Source organism: Aspergillus melleus (assembly GCF_016097325.1).
Source record: "Aspergillus melleus strain CBS 546.65 chromosome Unknown contig3, whole genome shotgun sequence".
Taxonomy (NCBI): Eukaryota; Fungi; Ascomycota; class Eurotiomycetes; order Eurotiales; family Aspergillaceae; genus Aspergillus; species Aspergillus melleus.
In genome coordinates, this window is record NW_025763372.1 from 1,144,519 (window position 1) to 1,160,228 (window position 15,710).

The 15,710-nt window shown below is 52.4% G+C and overlaps 6 protein-coding genes across 6 annotated transcripts; 4 read left to right on the top strand and 2 right to left on the bottom strand.

Moving 5' to 3' along the window:
* Positions 1-23: 23 nt before the first annotated feature.
* On the bottom strand, positions 24-1,205 carry LDX57_005402 (putative oxidoreductase, FAD-binding; the record flags this gene model as incomplete). The annotated part of the gene is made up of 1 exon (XM_046087083.1): positions 24-1,205. The coding sequence occupies one exon, from the start codon at positions 1,203-1,205 to the stop codon at positions 24-26; it is 1,182 nt and encodes a 393-aa protein (XP_045943050.1).
* Positions 1,206-3,063: 1,858 nt separating this feature from the next.
* LDX57_005403 (uncharacterized protein) lies at positions 3,064-4,049 on the top strand (the record flags this gene model as incomplete). Its single annotated transcript, XM_046087084.1, has 2 exons — positions 3,064-3,225; positions 3,312-4,049. 2 exons carry the CDS (start codon positions 3,064-3,066, stop codon positions 4,047-4,049), a joined length of 900 nt encoding a protein of 299 aa, XP_045943051.1.
* A 733-nt stretch (positions 4,050-4,782) lies between these two features.
* On the bottom strand, positions 4,783-6,329 carry LDX57_005404 (mannose-1-phosphate guanylyltransferase; the record flags this gene model as incomplete). The annotated part of the gene is made up of 4 exons (XM_046087085.1): positions 4,783-4,809; positions 4,880-6,046; positions 6,145-6,201; positions 6,270-6,329. The coding sequence occupies 4 exons, from the start codon at positions 6,327-6,329 to the stop codon at positions 4,783-4,785; spliced, it is 1,311 nt and encodes a 436-aa protein (XP_045943052.1).
* An 826-nt stretch (positions 6,330-7,155) lies between these two features.
* LDX57_005405 (putative dynamin GTPase) lies at positions 7,156-10,065 on the top strand (the record flags this gene model as incomplete). Its single annotated transcript, XM_046087086.1, has 4 exons — positions 7,156-7,261; positions 7,313-9,381; positions 9,436-9,577; positions 9,634-10,065. 4 exons carry the CDS (start codon positions 7,156-7,158, stop codon positions 9,840-9,842), a joined length of 2,526 nt encoding a protein of 841 aa, XP_045943053.1. The 3' UTR covers positions 9,843-10,065.
* A 226-nt stretch (positions 10,066-10,291) lies between these two features.
* On the top strand, positions 10,292-12,257 carry KRS1 (lysine--tRNA ligase KRS1; the record flags this gene model as incomplete). The annotated part of the gene is made up of 3 exons (XM_046087087.1): positions 10,292-10,507; positions 10,595-12,182; positions 12,247-12,257. 3 exons carry the CDS (start codon positions 10,292-10,294, stop codon positions 12,255-12,257), a joined length of 1,815 nt encoding a protein of 604 aa, XP_045943054.1.
* Positions 12,258-13,930: 1,673 nt separating this feature from the next.
* On the top strand, positions 13,931-15,370 carry LDX57_005407 (uncharacterized protein; the record flags this gene model as incomplete). Its single annotated transcript, XM_046087088.1, has 1 exon — positions 13,931-15,370. One exon carries the CDS (start codon positions 13,931-13,933, stop codon positions 15,368-15,370), a length of 1,440 nt encoding a protein of 479 aa, XP_045943055.1.
* Between the last annotated feature and the right edge of the window lie 340 nt (positions 15,371-15,710).

Consider the following 15,710-nt stretch of genomic DNA (forward strand, 5'->3'; position numbering starts at 1 on the left):
ACACAACAATACCCAAATTCTCATCAGTAATTGAAATCCTCATATGCGACTGTCTTTCCGGTAAGCCAGTCCATCACTGAGCTTTTTAGAGCAGGACTGCCGCAGAAATACCACACATCCGCCAATGACAGGTCCAGGTCCGCAGCATGCATTCTGTGCCGCTCAACTTGCGCTTCCGTCCCCTTGATTGCTTCCAGATGAGGGATTACATCTTCATCATGTGGATCTGGTCCCGTCAGGAAAAGCCTCGTGGACTGAGGCAGTTGAGGAAATCGCTGGAATGTATCCACGACTAGTCCGATATCATCGATGTGCATGGACCAGAAGAGACGCAGGCGACTGATATCAATACCCGGAAGCTGCGCAATGACGGGCGTGATCCCGATTCCGCCAGCGATAAAAGGAAGAAGGTCCTGTCCGCCTTGTGAGCTGATCACGAAATCACCGCCAAACCCCTTCAACGGAACTTCCAGTCCAGCTCGTTCGTTGGTTTGGAAGAGATGGCGGGTGACGTTTCCGTGCCTGCGAGCTGTGATCTCGAATTCATCGGGCGGAAGGTCTTTGCCAGGATAAGACGATATCGTGAATGTTCTGATATAGTCGTCGTTCAGACTGGACGGGTCGTCGTCTTGCATGTGATGATATCTCATGTCCAGCTCTTCCTGGAAGGAAAATGTTGCGTATTGGCCCGGCGTCCACGATCCCATTTGTATAGGATCTGATATACGGAAGCGAAATCGGCCAATCCTAGGGTTTATGATCTCTTTCCGCACCAAGGTTGCTGTGATGGATAGGCCATCGTCGATAATGGCCGGGGTAGTCTTCTCGGTTGCCAGGTACCGCACACTTGGGTTGTATGGAGATAAGGCCCCTGCGATACCTCGGAACGCGAGGGTTCTCTCCACAAATCGGGCAGCGGTGACGGTTACCCTCACGGCGAGATTGGATCTGGGCAGCACGGCGGCCGCATTCTTGCCGACCAGGATCTCTACTCTTCCGGTAGCAAACAGCGCATTCCCAGTTTCGAAATCTGGAAAGACGAATCCTGCGAGCGGAGACACCTGGAGGTTACCCAGGGTCTGATATAATCGATTGCCTGAATACTCAGGGTAAACAAAAACGGCTCCACTTTGCTCGTTGGACACCACACGCACAAAAACCGGGGGGCCCTCCGCGAATGTTCGTATCCATTTCGACTGTCCCATTACAGGAAGAGATGAAGAACGTGTCGGCTCGACCAAGAAAGCGAATGGCATCTGGCGGTAGCTGAGGAGAATCGGAAACCAATCTTGGATCCGGCAAAGCAGGAACGATATGCCTTGTATTGATATATTTGGGGCAGTTTCCTGCGTTTGTAAGCATATGAAGGTTGCTTCATTATACCGATGGGCTGGTACTAACCTAAACTCGCGTCAATCTGAACTGTCATGTTCGCGATTCCTGTATGTTCTTCAGCGGCGTTATCCTCGTCTACTGAGACCAAAGACCCGGAAACCCGCCTGCCGTGGAGCTTTCCCCGACGGCGAGTTTCTAAGTCAATTACTAGGCCTGAGAGTAGCCTTTCGGTGGACTGGTCTTTTGGTGAATCCTGCAACAGCACATCTACTAGAGGATCGTATTTGCTATCAATCGGGGTGTTGATCTGGACGGAACCCTGGGTCGTGGGTGTCGCGAAGCCTACTTCGCCGCCCCAGATGGTTGACCAGGGTCTTCTCTCGCGATCCACTGCACCGATGGCCATCAATGGAAAGGTCTGGAGATACATACTTATCCTGGGGGTTAGGAAGGGGTTTGTAGGATTATCTTGTGGGGGGACATGGAGTAAGCTATGCATCTTCTTCTCGCCATCGTGCCAGGCGATAGGACCCGTTATGATAGACGGCATGGCGGATATGATGTGTCGAGGTGTTATGTCAAAGGGAGCTAGTCTATTGCATTTCAGAGTCCAGGAAGCATCTCCAGGAGTATTTGATTCTTCAGGAAATCGAGGTCGGTGTCAGATGGCATCATCTCTTTAGACCATTAGTCAAGGCCAGACACGAGGCAATGCGGCGGGGTGATTTGTCAGAGTTCCAGACTGCAGATTGGTCAGCAGGGCTGAACTCTGTGACTACTGAAAGAACGTTGTGAAGAGGGTAGTGGTGTAGATGAAGCGCAAGTGGGAGTTATTTTCATGCTGTCTTGGATAGCAGTCGGGGATGGCGTCATTGACGGGAGTTATATGTTTCGAATAAATACTGCGTACCACTTGCCACCATTTGTGTTGAATATAGATACTTCCGTGGTTGAGTGAGCTTCATTACTAGGTATAGACCTAATAGGTTTTGGGGTTATTCTTGTATAGATTCAATTGAACATCGTCTGCAGATGCATTCAGAATGGGGAGGCCCAGGAGACCCTGGCGAGGATCGATACCTCAGGCCGCAGCAATATCCGTAGGGCGGGACTTGCCCCAGGCACCCACGTCAGGCAGCCAACCCCGATTGGGTTGACGCAGCACGTGCCAGAGCGACTATCACGGGACCCGGAAAATGGCCTGACAATGCAGGCAACGTGTTTGAAGTGTTTGGATTGATTTCTCCTTTTTTTCTAGAAGAGGCAAGGATGTTGTTGCGACCTTGCAAGTTGCAACAAATCCCCCGAGCACAATCTGGTTTCCCCGACGCCTGCGCCTTGTTGTCGGTCGTCGTCATCGTATTTGAGTATCCACTAGTTTGACTGGCTTCTTTCTTTAGCAACACCCGCAGTGGAGTCGAGATCGGCCGAAGGAGGCGCTGCACTGCGCACGATTTCACCCACGGCTGACCGTTGCTCTCGCTTTCCATTCCTTTGCGCATCCTGTCTCTTCTCTTCTTCGTCCTCTTTTGTTGTCTGCTCTTATTTTGTTTTTCCTTTTTGCCCCTCTCCCTTTTCTTACGCCCCCAGTCGAAGGAAACGCCCTGGATTAACATCTGACACCTGACAGCGCGGCGTTTCAGCGCAGATCTCCATTTGTTTACCTCGCATCGCTTTTTCTCCACTTACGCCGACTGGAGATAATTCCATCATTCCAACGCCAGCATCATGCGAGCCAAATCTGTGAAGCCGTCGGCGTATCCAGCGCTGCCATTCCATTTCATTCGGGGTCTCAACCTGCTCTCTGCACTCCTCGTCGCTATCATTCTGGCCGTCTTTATCTCCAATCTGTCCAAGAATAACTATAAGCTCCCGTGGGCCTTTTTAGTGGTAAGGCTGCCATTTCACAACCTCCCTATAGGGCGACCGTATAGCAGCGAACAATCAAGCTAACTTGACATCTCTCGCCCTCATAGCTCCTCATCTCGTCTGTCCTATCACTGCTCAACTTTGTCCTCACCACCATCACCCACTGCTGCTATGGCCTCTCTCCACTACTTTCCGCCACCACCAACTCTATCCTCTTCTTCCTATGGCTCATATCCCTCGGCCTCATCAGCTACAGCATGTCGCACACCATCATGACCACCTGCAACGCCACATACTGGGGCACCTCGACGGGCATCAACGTCTGCCGGATCTACAAGGCCCTGTACGCCTTCACCATCGTCGGCACGGTCACCCACCTCGCCGGCATCGCGCTCGACGTCATCGTCCGCAGACGCCAGACCCGTCTCGGCGCCTATGACCCTATGGCCTCTAGCACCGCCCTGAACGACTATAAGCTGCACAACCGCAACAGTAGCATTATGTCCGGCGGCATGGGTCCCTATGGCCCCTACAACAACACCCACCACCCCGACGACGACCGCCACCCGGCCTTCCGTCACCAGCACCAGCCCTCCGACGACTTCTACAACATCCCCGACCCCATGGTCTCCGGGGCTGCGGGTAACCAGCAGCGCGTTCCGCCGCCCGTGTACGGCGCCAATTCCTCCCTCGAGCAGTACCATGCCGGCGACGCGCAGGATTATGCGGAGACGGCCCCCGCCCTGAGCCAGCGACGGGCTCCGCGTGTGCGCTTCAGTGCGTATGACGGATATGGTCACCCCCCGGAGCAGACGACGGGATATGATCCTGCTGCTTATCGGTAGATGATCCTGTAGCGTGCTTTGCTTGTCCTTACTAGGGTATGCTTGTTGGCTTGATTGTACCAGAAGGAACTGTAATCTACTGGGTGGTTTATGTGATGAGAGATCAGCTGGCTGGTTGGCTACCTACTTCACCTTCCTTAACCATTCAATCGGTCATGATTTCTCCGCCGTTTCGATATGACGTGTTACGAACATTGACATCGCAAAAAAAGGGCCTCAGAGCCTCTCATGTATTTGGACACTAATTTTCGTTTTCTTTGCAGATGGCGTCATTCGGGCGTATATGTTTTTCCATTTTTCTTTTCTATCCTCTTTAGGTCCAGCGAGGGTCGTTGTATTCTTCTATTTGCTCCTGTTTGGACTCAATTGCATTGGAGACTCTAGATAGTGTCAATATACTATTATGTGAATGAATACCTTTATTTTTGCACATTCGTGGTGATCGGTCTAACATTATCCAACTTTCTAGATGACTAGCAAAATCGGTTGCGACCGGGAATTAGTTTGTTTAGAACATTTCATAAGCGGGGACGTAATCGTAAGTTCGATAGAAATAACAGCTAATGATGCTTAACCGTAGGATTATGAAGGTAAGGTATAAGAAGGATAGGTAGGTACTAGGAGTAGAAAGGAGTAAAAAGGAGTATTAGATTCCACACAGGGAAATGAACACGGGTGAGATGATATAATATGTATGCAACCAAAAACAACAGACATTTATTCCAAGATTCTTCTACATGATAACCTCGTTGGCGACGTCCTGAATAGATAGCGCTGTTAGTTTTTATCGCAATCAAAGATGGAAAGGGGGATAAAGAGAGAGACGTTACCCGTTTGAGTTCCTTATACGGCAGGCAGACACAGTTCTGGACGCGCACTTCGTCGCCGACACCACACTCCTTGCCGAGAATGGTGATGCTCTGCACCTTGATTCCGTGCTTCACGATGCTGGTCGAGTGGCTTCCATTGGGGATCGGCGTGCCCTCGACACGTGCCCAGGCGCCCACTCGGCTGCTCCACCCGATGATGGAGTGCATCACGCAGGCGTCGTGCTTGATCTCGGCGTCCTCTAGCACGATGGAGTCCTTGACACGGGCGCCCGCGCCGACAACCACACGCGGTCCAATGGAGACGTTAGGGCCCAACTTGGCGGTGGGGTCGACGCTGGCGGAGGGGTGGATGTACACGGGCGGCACGATGGTGGCGGAGGGAGGGGTGAGTTCATCGGACTGCGCCTGGAAGGCCTTCTGCAGGTAGAGGGCGTTGGCGGGCACGGCAGAGCCGGCGGTCTTGATCTGGCGCCAGAAGTCCTTGGTCTCGTGAACGAAGAAGCGGTTGCTGTCAGCCAGGTCGGACAGGATGTCCTGCTCCAGACGCAGGACCTCGCTCTTCTCTTCGTCCTCGGCGGCAATGAAGGACGACTCTAGGTTTTCGGAGGAGGGGTAGGAGACGAGACGGGGGCGGGTGGTACGACGCTTGATGGCACTGCGGATGGAGGGGAAGATGCATTCGGTCGCGAACAGGTACACGCCGCAGTTGATGAGATTAGAAATGTGCGACTCAGGCTTCTCGACGTAGTGCAGCACCCGCTTGGTGTGTGAGTCGGAGACAATGCAACCGAAGTTGGTGGCGGCGTCGTTGTTCACGCGGGTTCCCAGAATCACGGCCTCGGCGTCCTTCTCCTCGAACAGTTTCAGCATCTCGTCCAGCGGGAAGGAGCAGCAGACGTCGGCGTTCAGCACGAAGATGCGCTCGGGCTTGCCCTTCAGGATGGCATCGCGGAAGTGGTAGAGACCGCCGGCAGTACCCAGCGAGGTGTATTCGCGCAGGTACTGAATGCGGAACTGCGGGAATTCCTTGGCGGAGTCTTTGATGAAGTCGCGGAAGACCGACTCGTCGTAGTAGCCGACCAGGATCACTTCACGGATATCGGGTATCTTCGCAAGGGCCTTGAGGCCATGGTGGATGATGGGATGTCCGGCGACTTCGAACAAAGGCTAGAATCACACGGGAGCCGTCGGTGGTCAGTGTGATTGCTGGGCGAAGATCATGGGCAGAATGGCGGGGCAGTGGAGGAAGAGGGACAGCGACTCACCTTGGGCACATCGAGAGAGAGGGGCCTAAAACGAGTTCCTCTGGAGGGACCTCCGACCTAGATTGAAGCTTTCTGTCAGGAACAGGCCACATTCGGGCGCCAGGGACAGTCAGGGACACACCCACCAGGATAATTGCCTTGGTGGAGGCCACGTTGGTGTGTTCCCGTACTGGAACTTGAAGCATCGAGACGAATGGAAGGAATTGGAGGGATTAGAGATAGGGATGTGGGTGTCTACAGGTATTGCACAAAAGAAGACAGAGAGAAAGGGAATAGAAAGCGCCCAGCAAGAAGAAAGGAGAGGAGAGAGAGAGAGGGAGAAAGACAAGCAAGCAGCGCATCTCCACCAGAAGGCGGTTTAGCGTCATTTCCGGTCAGGAGTTCCTTAGCCTTGGGGGCTTTCCATGGTTCACCGCTTGCTCCACTGGGACGATCTTCTATAGAAGAAATAACATAAATAAAAAAATACTATGAGTTTGAAATTGGAAGAAATCAAAGTCCAATCTATCAGAAGTGACAGGTAGACTCTTGCAAGGATGAAGAATCCTCGTTTGTTCCTCTGTGCCGGCAGTCTGTCATCGCCTCACCCATTTGACTGCAAGTCTATACAACTTCTTGTGATCTTGTCTTCTCCCGAAATGTACCACATCGACCTTTTGTACTTCAGGACTGCCCTTTTCTTCGCCATGGCTGTAGAAGAAGGCTATAAATATCCCCTGGATTTCGCTCACCCTTCCATTCACTTCGACATCCTTTCCTACCTGCGTTCATTTCATTCACTTTCCAACGGAGACTTCCTCTTGCTTGACTTTCTCTCTCTTCTACCAAGATCTCTCTCCTCTTCTCTCTCTACTTCTATCTTCCTACCCCTTATCTCTGTTCCATCTCTCTTCCTACCCCTCTCCCTCTCACACTCCACTCTTCATCCACTTTCTATCTCTGTCATCTCCTGACGCCATCCTCTATCTCTCGTCTACTATCCCGTACCAGTCCCTTTATTCCCACCTCATCATGTCTCACCCCATCTCAAGCTTCTCTTCTCCTTCCTCCAGAGCCATGCCACTGCGTACGCAGACTCCAGAGTCGAAAGTCGCCATCAGCGAGTTGATCAATACTAGTATGTAACAGACTTTCTATCACTTGATGGCTCTTCTCTGACTAGCTCTAGACGGCGATCAAGGCACACCTTCCCCTACCATGTCTGGTCATAGCAATGATGCTATCAATCTTATTAGCCAGGACATGAAGTCTCTGGTTAAAAAGATTCAAGACCTTCGTCATATTGGAATCGAAGACAACAAGATTGCGCTGCCCAAGATTTGTGTCATAGGTGATCAGAGCACCGGCAAGAGTTCTCTTATCGAGGGAATGTCTGAGATCAAGGTCCCTAGGAGTGCCGGCACCTGCACCCGTTGCCCCATGGAAATCAATCTCTCTGAAAGTAATCGTGGCCAGCCTTGGATCTGCCGTGTGTTTCTCTCACGAAAGTACATGTTTGATGGCTCCCACAAGCTTACAAGGGTACCCAAGAAAACCCAGCCCCTTGGCCCTTGGGTTGACCAGGACCAGGAGGATGAGCTCTTCATCACACTGTCTGATAAGGATGACGTGCAAGAGGCCATCAAGTGGGCCCAGATTGCCATCCTCAATCCTGGTCATGCTTCAAGTGACTACATCCCCGGTAGGAATGCAGATGCGACCATGGACTGTCAGGTGAAATTCTCTCCGAACGTGGTGCGGCTTGACATTTCTGCTCCTAATTTCCCCAACCTTTCGTTCTACGATCTCCCCGGCGTAATCAGTCAAGCCGAATTTGCTGATGAGCGTTACTTGGTCGCTCTGGTCGAAAACCTTGTGAAGCAGTACATCTCCCAGGAGAACTGCATAGTCCTGCAGACATTGCCCATGACCGATGATGCCACAAATTCCAGCGCAGGACGAATCATGAGGGATGTGCGTGGAGCTACGGAGAGAACCTTGGGTGTCTTGACAAAGCCCGACCGAGTTCAGACCTGTGAATCCTACAATCAATGGATAGAGATTCTGGAGGGGGACAAATTCTCGCTGGGACATGGATACTTTGTCGTTCAAAACAACCCCGATCCCTCGGTGGGACATGCCCAAGCCCGTGAGGAAGAGGCCGCCTTTTTCTCATCAAGCCCGTGGTCCACAGAGCTTGCGCCATACAGAGATAGATTTGGAACCCGAACCCTCCAAACCGCGCTGTCGTCGCTCCTTCTCCAGCAGATCCAGGGATGTCTGCCTGAAATCATCGGTCAAATAAATGCGAAAGCAGAACGCATCGACGCCGAGCTCAAGATGCTTCCCGACCCTCCCAGCAACAACGTGCAGTATATTTTGTGCCGGAATATCAACCAGTTCAAAGAATTGATCACCGCACATCTTGATGGAGGCTCGTCAGAGTATCCTCTTCAAAAGCTGTGGGGCCACATGGCTTTAGACTTTCAGCGGGCCCTCATCAAGACCCGACCAACCGTTGCAGTGCGATCCAAGTCTGATGAGCAGGCGCTCTCGCCCCCAGTCGCGCGTGACGGGGATTCCGATTGCGAGATGACCGCAACAGTGCAAACCGGTATGAAACGAAAGGCTTCTCCTAGCGACCCTAGTCCCCGCGACAGAAAGAGCGTAGAGCGCCCCTCAGACTATCATTACCCTGAGTTTGAGAGGTTTGAAAAGCCTTCACGGGTATTCAGTTGGGAGCAAATTCGCGACATCAACGAGGAGTCCTACCGTGCCGGGATTCCCGACCAGGCGGACCCAAAGGCCATTGAAATCATGAGACAGCTCAGCGTCGAGCATTGGAGAGACCCCATGAATACGTTTATCCAAGTCACTCATAACCTTGTCAAAGAAATGATTACGGCGCAGCTGGACAAGGTCTTTCATCAATATTTCCAGACTGGTCTGTACAAGGAGCTCAGACATATCATTGACGGCTTTCTAAAAGGGCTCAAGGAGGAGCACGAGCGCCATGCAGAGGAAAACTACAATATCGAGTACAACAAACCCTTCACCATGGCGACATTGACGCTGGACAGAGCCATCAAAAGTGCGTTTCTAGAGCTCAGTCAGCGTCGCTGGATATGTCGCACTGGTATTTATCTGAGGCAACGGAATATCGATCGCGATCATCCGCGGCGAGAGTCAGAAAGAAAAAAGCTGTCCCCTGCGGACCTCGGGCCGGATATGTTTGAGCAGGAGTTGAAGATGATGGCGGTATGTTTTGTCCACGTACGTTGGGAAGACAACGGGCTGACCGATTGGTTCTAGTCCACTAGGGGATATTACGACATCGCCAGCTCTCGATTCCTCGACTTCACCTGCCAAAGCGTCCATACCAAGTTGTTTTCCAAGTGTAGGGAGGAGCTAATTCCCACCATCGAGGAGAGGCTGGGTATTCAGGACGACAATGGTAAGTCAGCAAGGCCCGCTTCCTGCCATGGTGTGCTAACTGGCAATCTTTTCTAGCGATGGAGCGTTGCATGGAGCTCATGGCCGAACACCCTGATCGCCAGCGCCGTCGCAGTCATCTACTCAAAGAACGGACAAAGATTACTCGGGCACAGCAGTCGCTTGAGACTGCCAGAAGAGAGGAGCACTGTGATGAGTATGCCAGCCGTGTCAAGACGGAGCCTGCCAACGAATGGATGAATCGTGATTCGTTTTTTAAGGTGTGATGGATGAGTATGTCGAGGACTTTGTGTGTTCCATTGGAAGATTGAAGCTGTCGCGAGATTGACGGAGTGAAGACTGGAGGAGTGAAGACCGGCGGGGTAGAGAAACCCCACATCGCTGCCCTGAGCCCTAAGCCCTATCCTTCCCCAAGACGGTCATGATATTACCTACTGGGAATGATTCTGCTACGAGTCCAGGTATTGGCATTGCAGGGATGAGTTTGATAGAAAGAAATGATAGGATAATGTCTCCTGGATACTCCCTGTAACCCTTCGCCCTTTCTTTCCCACCCCCGTAGCATTCAGTCGTACCAAGTCGTGAGTCATGGCGTGAAAGGCGGGCCAATGTGACTCCCGCCCAAAATTCTTGGGCTTTATTTCTGCCCCTCCGCCTTCTCCCACCAAATCTCTCCTCCTCTTCCCCTCCATCTTCCCACCTGATATCATCAACCATGACGGAACCCAACGCTGTCAAGGAAGCCGAGGCCTCCATGGCCAACCTTCTCCTCGACGAAGTCACCGGCGAGAAGGTCTCCAAGACCGAGCTCAAGCGCCGTCAGAAGCAGCGCGAGAAGGACGCTAAGAAGAAGGAGAAGGAAGCTTCCGCTCCCCCCAAGGCCGAGAAGAAGGCTTCTGCTGAGGAAGAGGAGGCCAACCTGACCCCCAACGTATGTTCTTCAAACTCCGTCGTTTTCTCTTCTCGCTTATCCTCCGCTTTCTGCCCCTGCGGATGCTAATGATTGATCGCTGTCTAGCAATACTTTGAAATCCGCAGCAAGCGCGTTAACAAGCTGCGCGAGAGCAAGCAACCCGACCCCTACCCCCACAAGTTCCACGTCAAGGACGATCTGCGCCAGTTCCTCAAGGACTACGAGGGTCTGGCCAAGGGTGAACAGAAGCCCGATGTCCCCGTCAGCATTGCCGGTCGTATCTACACCAAGCGTGCCTCGGGTACCAAGTTGATCTTCTACGATATCCGTGCCGAGGGTGTGAAGGTGCAGGTTGTCTGCCAGGCCCAGCACACCACCGGTGATGTTTCCTTCGAGGACCAGCACGAGAACCTGCGCCGAGGTGACATTGTCGGTATCACCGGTTTCCCCGGTCGCAGTGCCCCCAAGAACCGCCCCGATGGAGAGCTTTCCATCTTCGCCCGGGAGGTTGTGCTCCTGGCCCCCTGCCTGCACGCCATCCCCTCCGAGCATTTCGGTCTCCAGGACAAGGAGCAGCGTTTCCGCCAGCGCTACCTGGATCTGATCATGAACGACCGATCCCGCAGCGTCTTCGTCACCCGCTCCAAGATCGTCAGCTACATCCGCAACTACTTCGACACCCGTGATTTCATTGAGGTCGAAACCCCCATGATGAACGCCATCGCCGGTGGTGCCACCGCCAAGCCCTTCGTCACGCACCACAACGAGCACGACATGAACTTGTTCATGCGTGTGGCCCCCGAGCTGTACCTCAAGATGCTCATCGTCGGCGGTCTGGAGCGTGTGTACGAGATGGGACGTCAGTTCCGTAACGAGGGCATTGACCTGACCCACAACCCCGAATTCACGACCTGCGAGATGTACTGGGCCTACGCCGATGTTTACGACGTCATGAACCTGACGGAAGAGCTGGTCTCTGGTCTCGTGAAGCACGTTACCGGTGGCTACGAGACGACGTTCCACACGCAGACCGGCGAGGAGTACCACGTCAACTGGAAGGCCCCCTGGCGCCGCGTGGAGATGATCCCCGCCCTCGAGGAGGCCACCGGCGAGAAGTTCCCGCCCGGTGACCAGCTGCACACCGCCGAGTCCGGTGAGTTCCTGAAGCGCGTCCTCAAGAAGACCGGCGTCGAGTGCTCGCCGCCCATGACCAACTCCCGTATGCTTGACAAGCTGGTGGGTGAGTTCATCGAGGAGACCTGCGTTAACCCCACCTTCATCACCGGCCACCCCCAGATGATGTCGCCCTTGGCCAAGTACCACCGCCAGCACGCCGGTCTCTGCGAGCGTTTCGAGGCCTTCGTCTGCAAGAAGGAGATTGTCAACGCCTACACCGAGTTGAACGACCCCTTCGACCAGCGTCTGCGATTCGAGGAGCAGGCCCGCCAGAAGGACCAGGGTGACGACGAGGCCCAGATCATCGACGAGAACTTCTGTACCAGTTTGGAATACGGCCTGCCCCCTACCGGTGGTTGGGGTATGGGTATTGACCGTCTGGTCATGTTCCTGACGGACAACTACAGCATCAAGGAAGTTCTTGCTTTCCCCTTCATGAAGGAGGACAAGACGGCGCAGGACACCAAGAGCGCTGCTGAGGTGGCTGGCGTTGAGCCCCAGCCTGAGGAGGGAATTCGTAAGTTATCATCGAACTTTTCTGGTCACTCATGACCGAGCAGCAGCTAACCTCTCTTCCACAGCCCACAAATAAACTAGCTTTATGAATCAATGCGGCATTGCAAATGGGATGATCGTATCTGGCTGATGAATTTTGGTTCTGCATGATTAAAATTTTACCAATGAAGGGATGCACTACGAACGAAAAAGAGTATAATTATGAAGAGACGGTTTTATCGTGTAGTATGTGCACTGGTTGATGTTCCTACAGCAAGATAAGAAAAGAAATCAGAGTAGACATTCAATTCAGGATAGAATTGGAAGCGTAAGATAGCACTGCTTGTCTTGATACTACGGCTTGGTTTTGATACCATCTACCCTCTATCAACTTCTGATAGATAGCTGAACAGCTGCTGTCTTTGTATGATTTTTTTTTTTTTTTTTTCATACTACAAGGCAATAGAAACACAAACCAAAGGGATCAACTAGGTTGTCTTTGTTTTATGTACCATTCTATAGTCATGTTCTCTACCCTACCGGAACTTTCCTTGTGCAAGAGAACAAAAGAGACAGTGTGCACATGTCTTAGAAATGTAATATCGTTGTTGATATCAATGTTCTTTGTGTTCTTGCACCACCAGCTTAGTGTGCCTGCTTGATAACGAATGACCTTTCAACATTGCTAGACAAGTCCTAAGAATATGAATCATTGCCAAAGAAAAGAGACATCCCGATAAATGAAATGAAAGACCAACCCCACGAACGCATAGCTCAACAATCGAACAACCTTCGCTACCTAGGTCACTCTGCCGCGGGCTTACTAGCACTGGTACATACTTGCGAAGCAGAACACCCCATACTCTGATGCGACCCTACACAACATACCTCACAGGGAGGGACAGGTCTCTCTTCTGACTCCAAATGGCTGGAACCCTCCGGCTTAAGCTTGACGAAACAATCCCATATTGCTATTCACCTTTCTAAGCTGTGAGATTCACGGTAATGTCATGTTCTCTGCATGAGGGCTTTATTGACGGCGTAAAGGAGCGAGATCTCTTCTTCGTCACATTTTCGGTCCTTGTTCTCTTCCTCCTCCTCCTCCTCTTCTTCTTGATCCTGACCACGTCGTTCGTCTTGTGGTGATCTACTTCTTCTTTCCTTCCTTCTCTTTACTGTTGCGTCTCGATATCCTTGTCTTTAATTGCATGACGTTGTTCCTATCGCTTCCCTTGCTGTGTTTGGCTTTAGCATCCAAGAAAGACAACCTGCGACGGCTGCCTCTTGTTGAGTGAGGCGTGGTTCTGATATATCCCTGTCCTATCGAAACAAGCGAAAGAGTCGTCCATTCAAGCTGACACGACTGTGTCGCCCTCCCCTACATCTCTCTCATTTTCATGCCTGGTGTTTCTTCCGTTTGTGCGGAATACCAACAAGGGATCATCTCGATAAGATGACTCCCAAGAACGACCATACCAAATCCCCTCAGGAGAAGCTGTCGACTGATGAAGCTTTCAGAAGACCCAGATATGTGCCTTCTCCTCGTATGACGGATCCGTTCTCCAGAGAGAGGAGCCTGCACCAAGCCGTGCCTGCTCTGACAACTAGCTTGGTAAGTATCATCTGCTCATATACCCATGCGATAGATGCAGGTTTTATCTCTTCTTGTCATCATTCCAGAGCTAAGCAAACCAGCAGGAGCGGGCCAGAACCAACATCCATACATTTCCGTTCAGGCGCGTGCCCACCAGAGATGAATTACCAGTCGTCATGGAACCACCAACCACGGTGTCGCCATTCAGTCGCGAACGCACTCCAGCCTATAGCCATTCCTCTCGCGAGACCATGTCCTCTTTGTCACCTCGCACCCCTCCCGCTGTTAGTGCCTTTGGTGGCCACGAACCCAGCAGTGGCCGAGGTGGTGGACCGCCTCCGTACTGGCAACATCTCGGTGAGCCCACCATGTTTTGCACTCCTATCCGCGAGATGAGCAGCAGCCGCACCGGATCGGGCCATCGTTCCACGGTGCCTCTGCCCTCCGTTCGAGACCTCTTCAGCCCCGATGCGTCCGAGAACGAGAGAAACGTCCTCCCTCCGATTTATATGAGCCCTAGCGTCTACTGTCATATGAGAGATGCTGACCCTGCGTCTGCCGTGGAATCCGATGTAGGCCCTCGTTTTGATTCTCGGTCTGAGTCCCCGTCCCCTGATTCAGGCAGAAGCCGTGGTCGTGAGGCTACGACCCGTCCTGAGTCTGCGCGTGAGAAATCCCCAGAAGAGTTCGTGGTCCCTGCAACTCCAGGCCCATCGCGTGCAGCTCGCGCGTCTCAGAATACTCTGGACCCATTGAAGCCGCAGGTACAGGTTCCTGGCCCGTCGGCTGAGGTGACCAAATTCATCGACGTCGATGCGCACACAGCAAAGTGCGATGTCTGCAACAAACGTAATGTCCAGGGGATGACTCGGTGCGTCGAATGTGGATGGCAGACGTGCAATGCGTGCACCGTCAAGAACAACAACTTCCGCAGCCATGGTGCCGGCGCCGTGCTGCATGTCGGTCCTGTCGACAAGAAGGAACTGCCAACTGCCGCGAGCGTCAGGAAGGGAAAGCAAGCGGCGAAAAGAAAGCGTGAGGACCCGGACTATGTCCCCGAATCGGAAAAAGCAAGCAAGAAGAAACGCGCGACTAAGTCTCAGGTTCGAATGACCGGCAATACCTCCAACCCCTCCTCCTCCATATCTTCCCCCGATGGAAGTCCTAACGAATCGGCTTTTGCAGATCTAGGTGAAGATGAATCCATCAGGAACGCAGCGCAGGCTTTATATGCGATGAGTATGGAGGCGTCTGAGATGGAGACATGGGATTTGACAAGAAAGTTCCGCAAGCGCTGGCAGTACCCATTGTGGGTCGAAGACAACGACGATGGGGATGATGAAACGGAGCTGATGAGCATGGATGAGGAGAATTTGAACGACGCTGGGCCAGGCAGCCCCAGCCCCCTGGCTAGATGCATACCAACACTGCGTCGTGAAGTTCTTGAGATCGCGCGGGGGGAGGGCGAATGTTACCGTCGCAGTCAGATAATGGGACAAGCAAAGGCGTCTGCTATGGATTTGGAGGAGGAAAAAGGCAAGGTTGAAAGTGCAAAGGGCTTGGAGAGGGTCAAGAGCAGAGCTCAGACTTACGCGCGCAAACGATCCGGTCGTTGAGCGCGTGACCTCACATTTTCTTATTGATTTTGCCCCCATGACTTCGTTGAGCTGTTCTTGTTTTTTTCTTCGCCTTCGAGATTTTTCTTCTTCTGCTGTGACTCCCCTTTCTGTTGATCCCATTCCTGTTTATTCATCAGCGTATTTGTGTTTCCTGTTGCTCATTTCGAAGATTCCCTAATCCAAGCCCGATAATCTTTTCTTGACTGGAGGTTACTTTTCTGTTTCATGTTCATTCTCAGTTGATTCCCCAAATGCGTGTTTTTTTCTTCACTTCATACCCATCCTGTCGCGTTGGCTTTGTCCTTGTTTTGTACATAGCGGATTGACGAAAACTCAC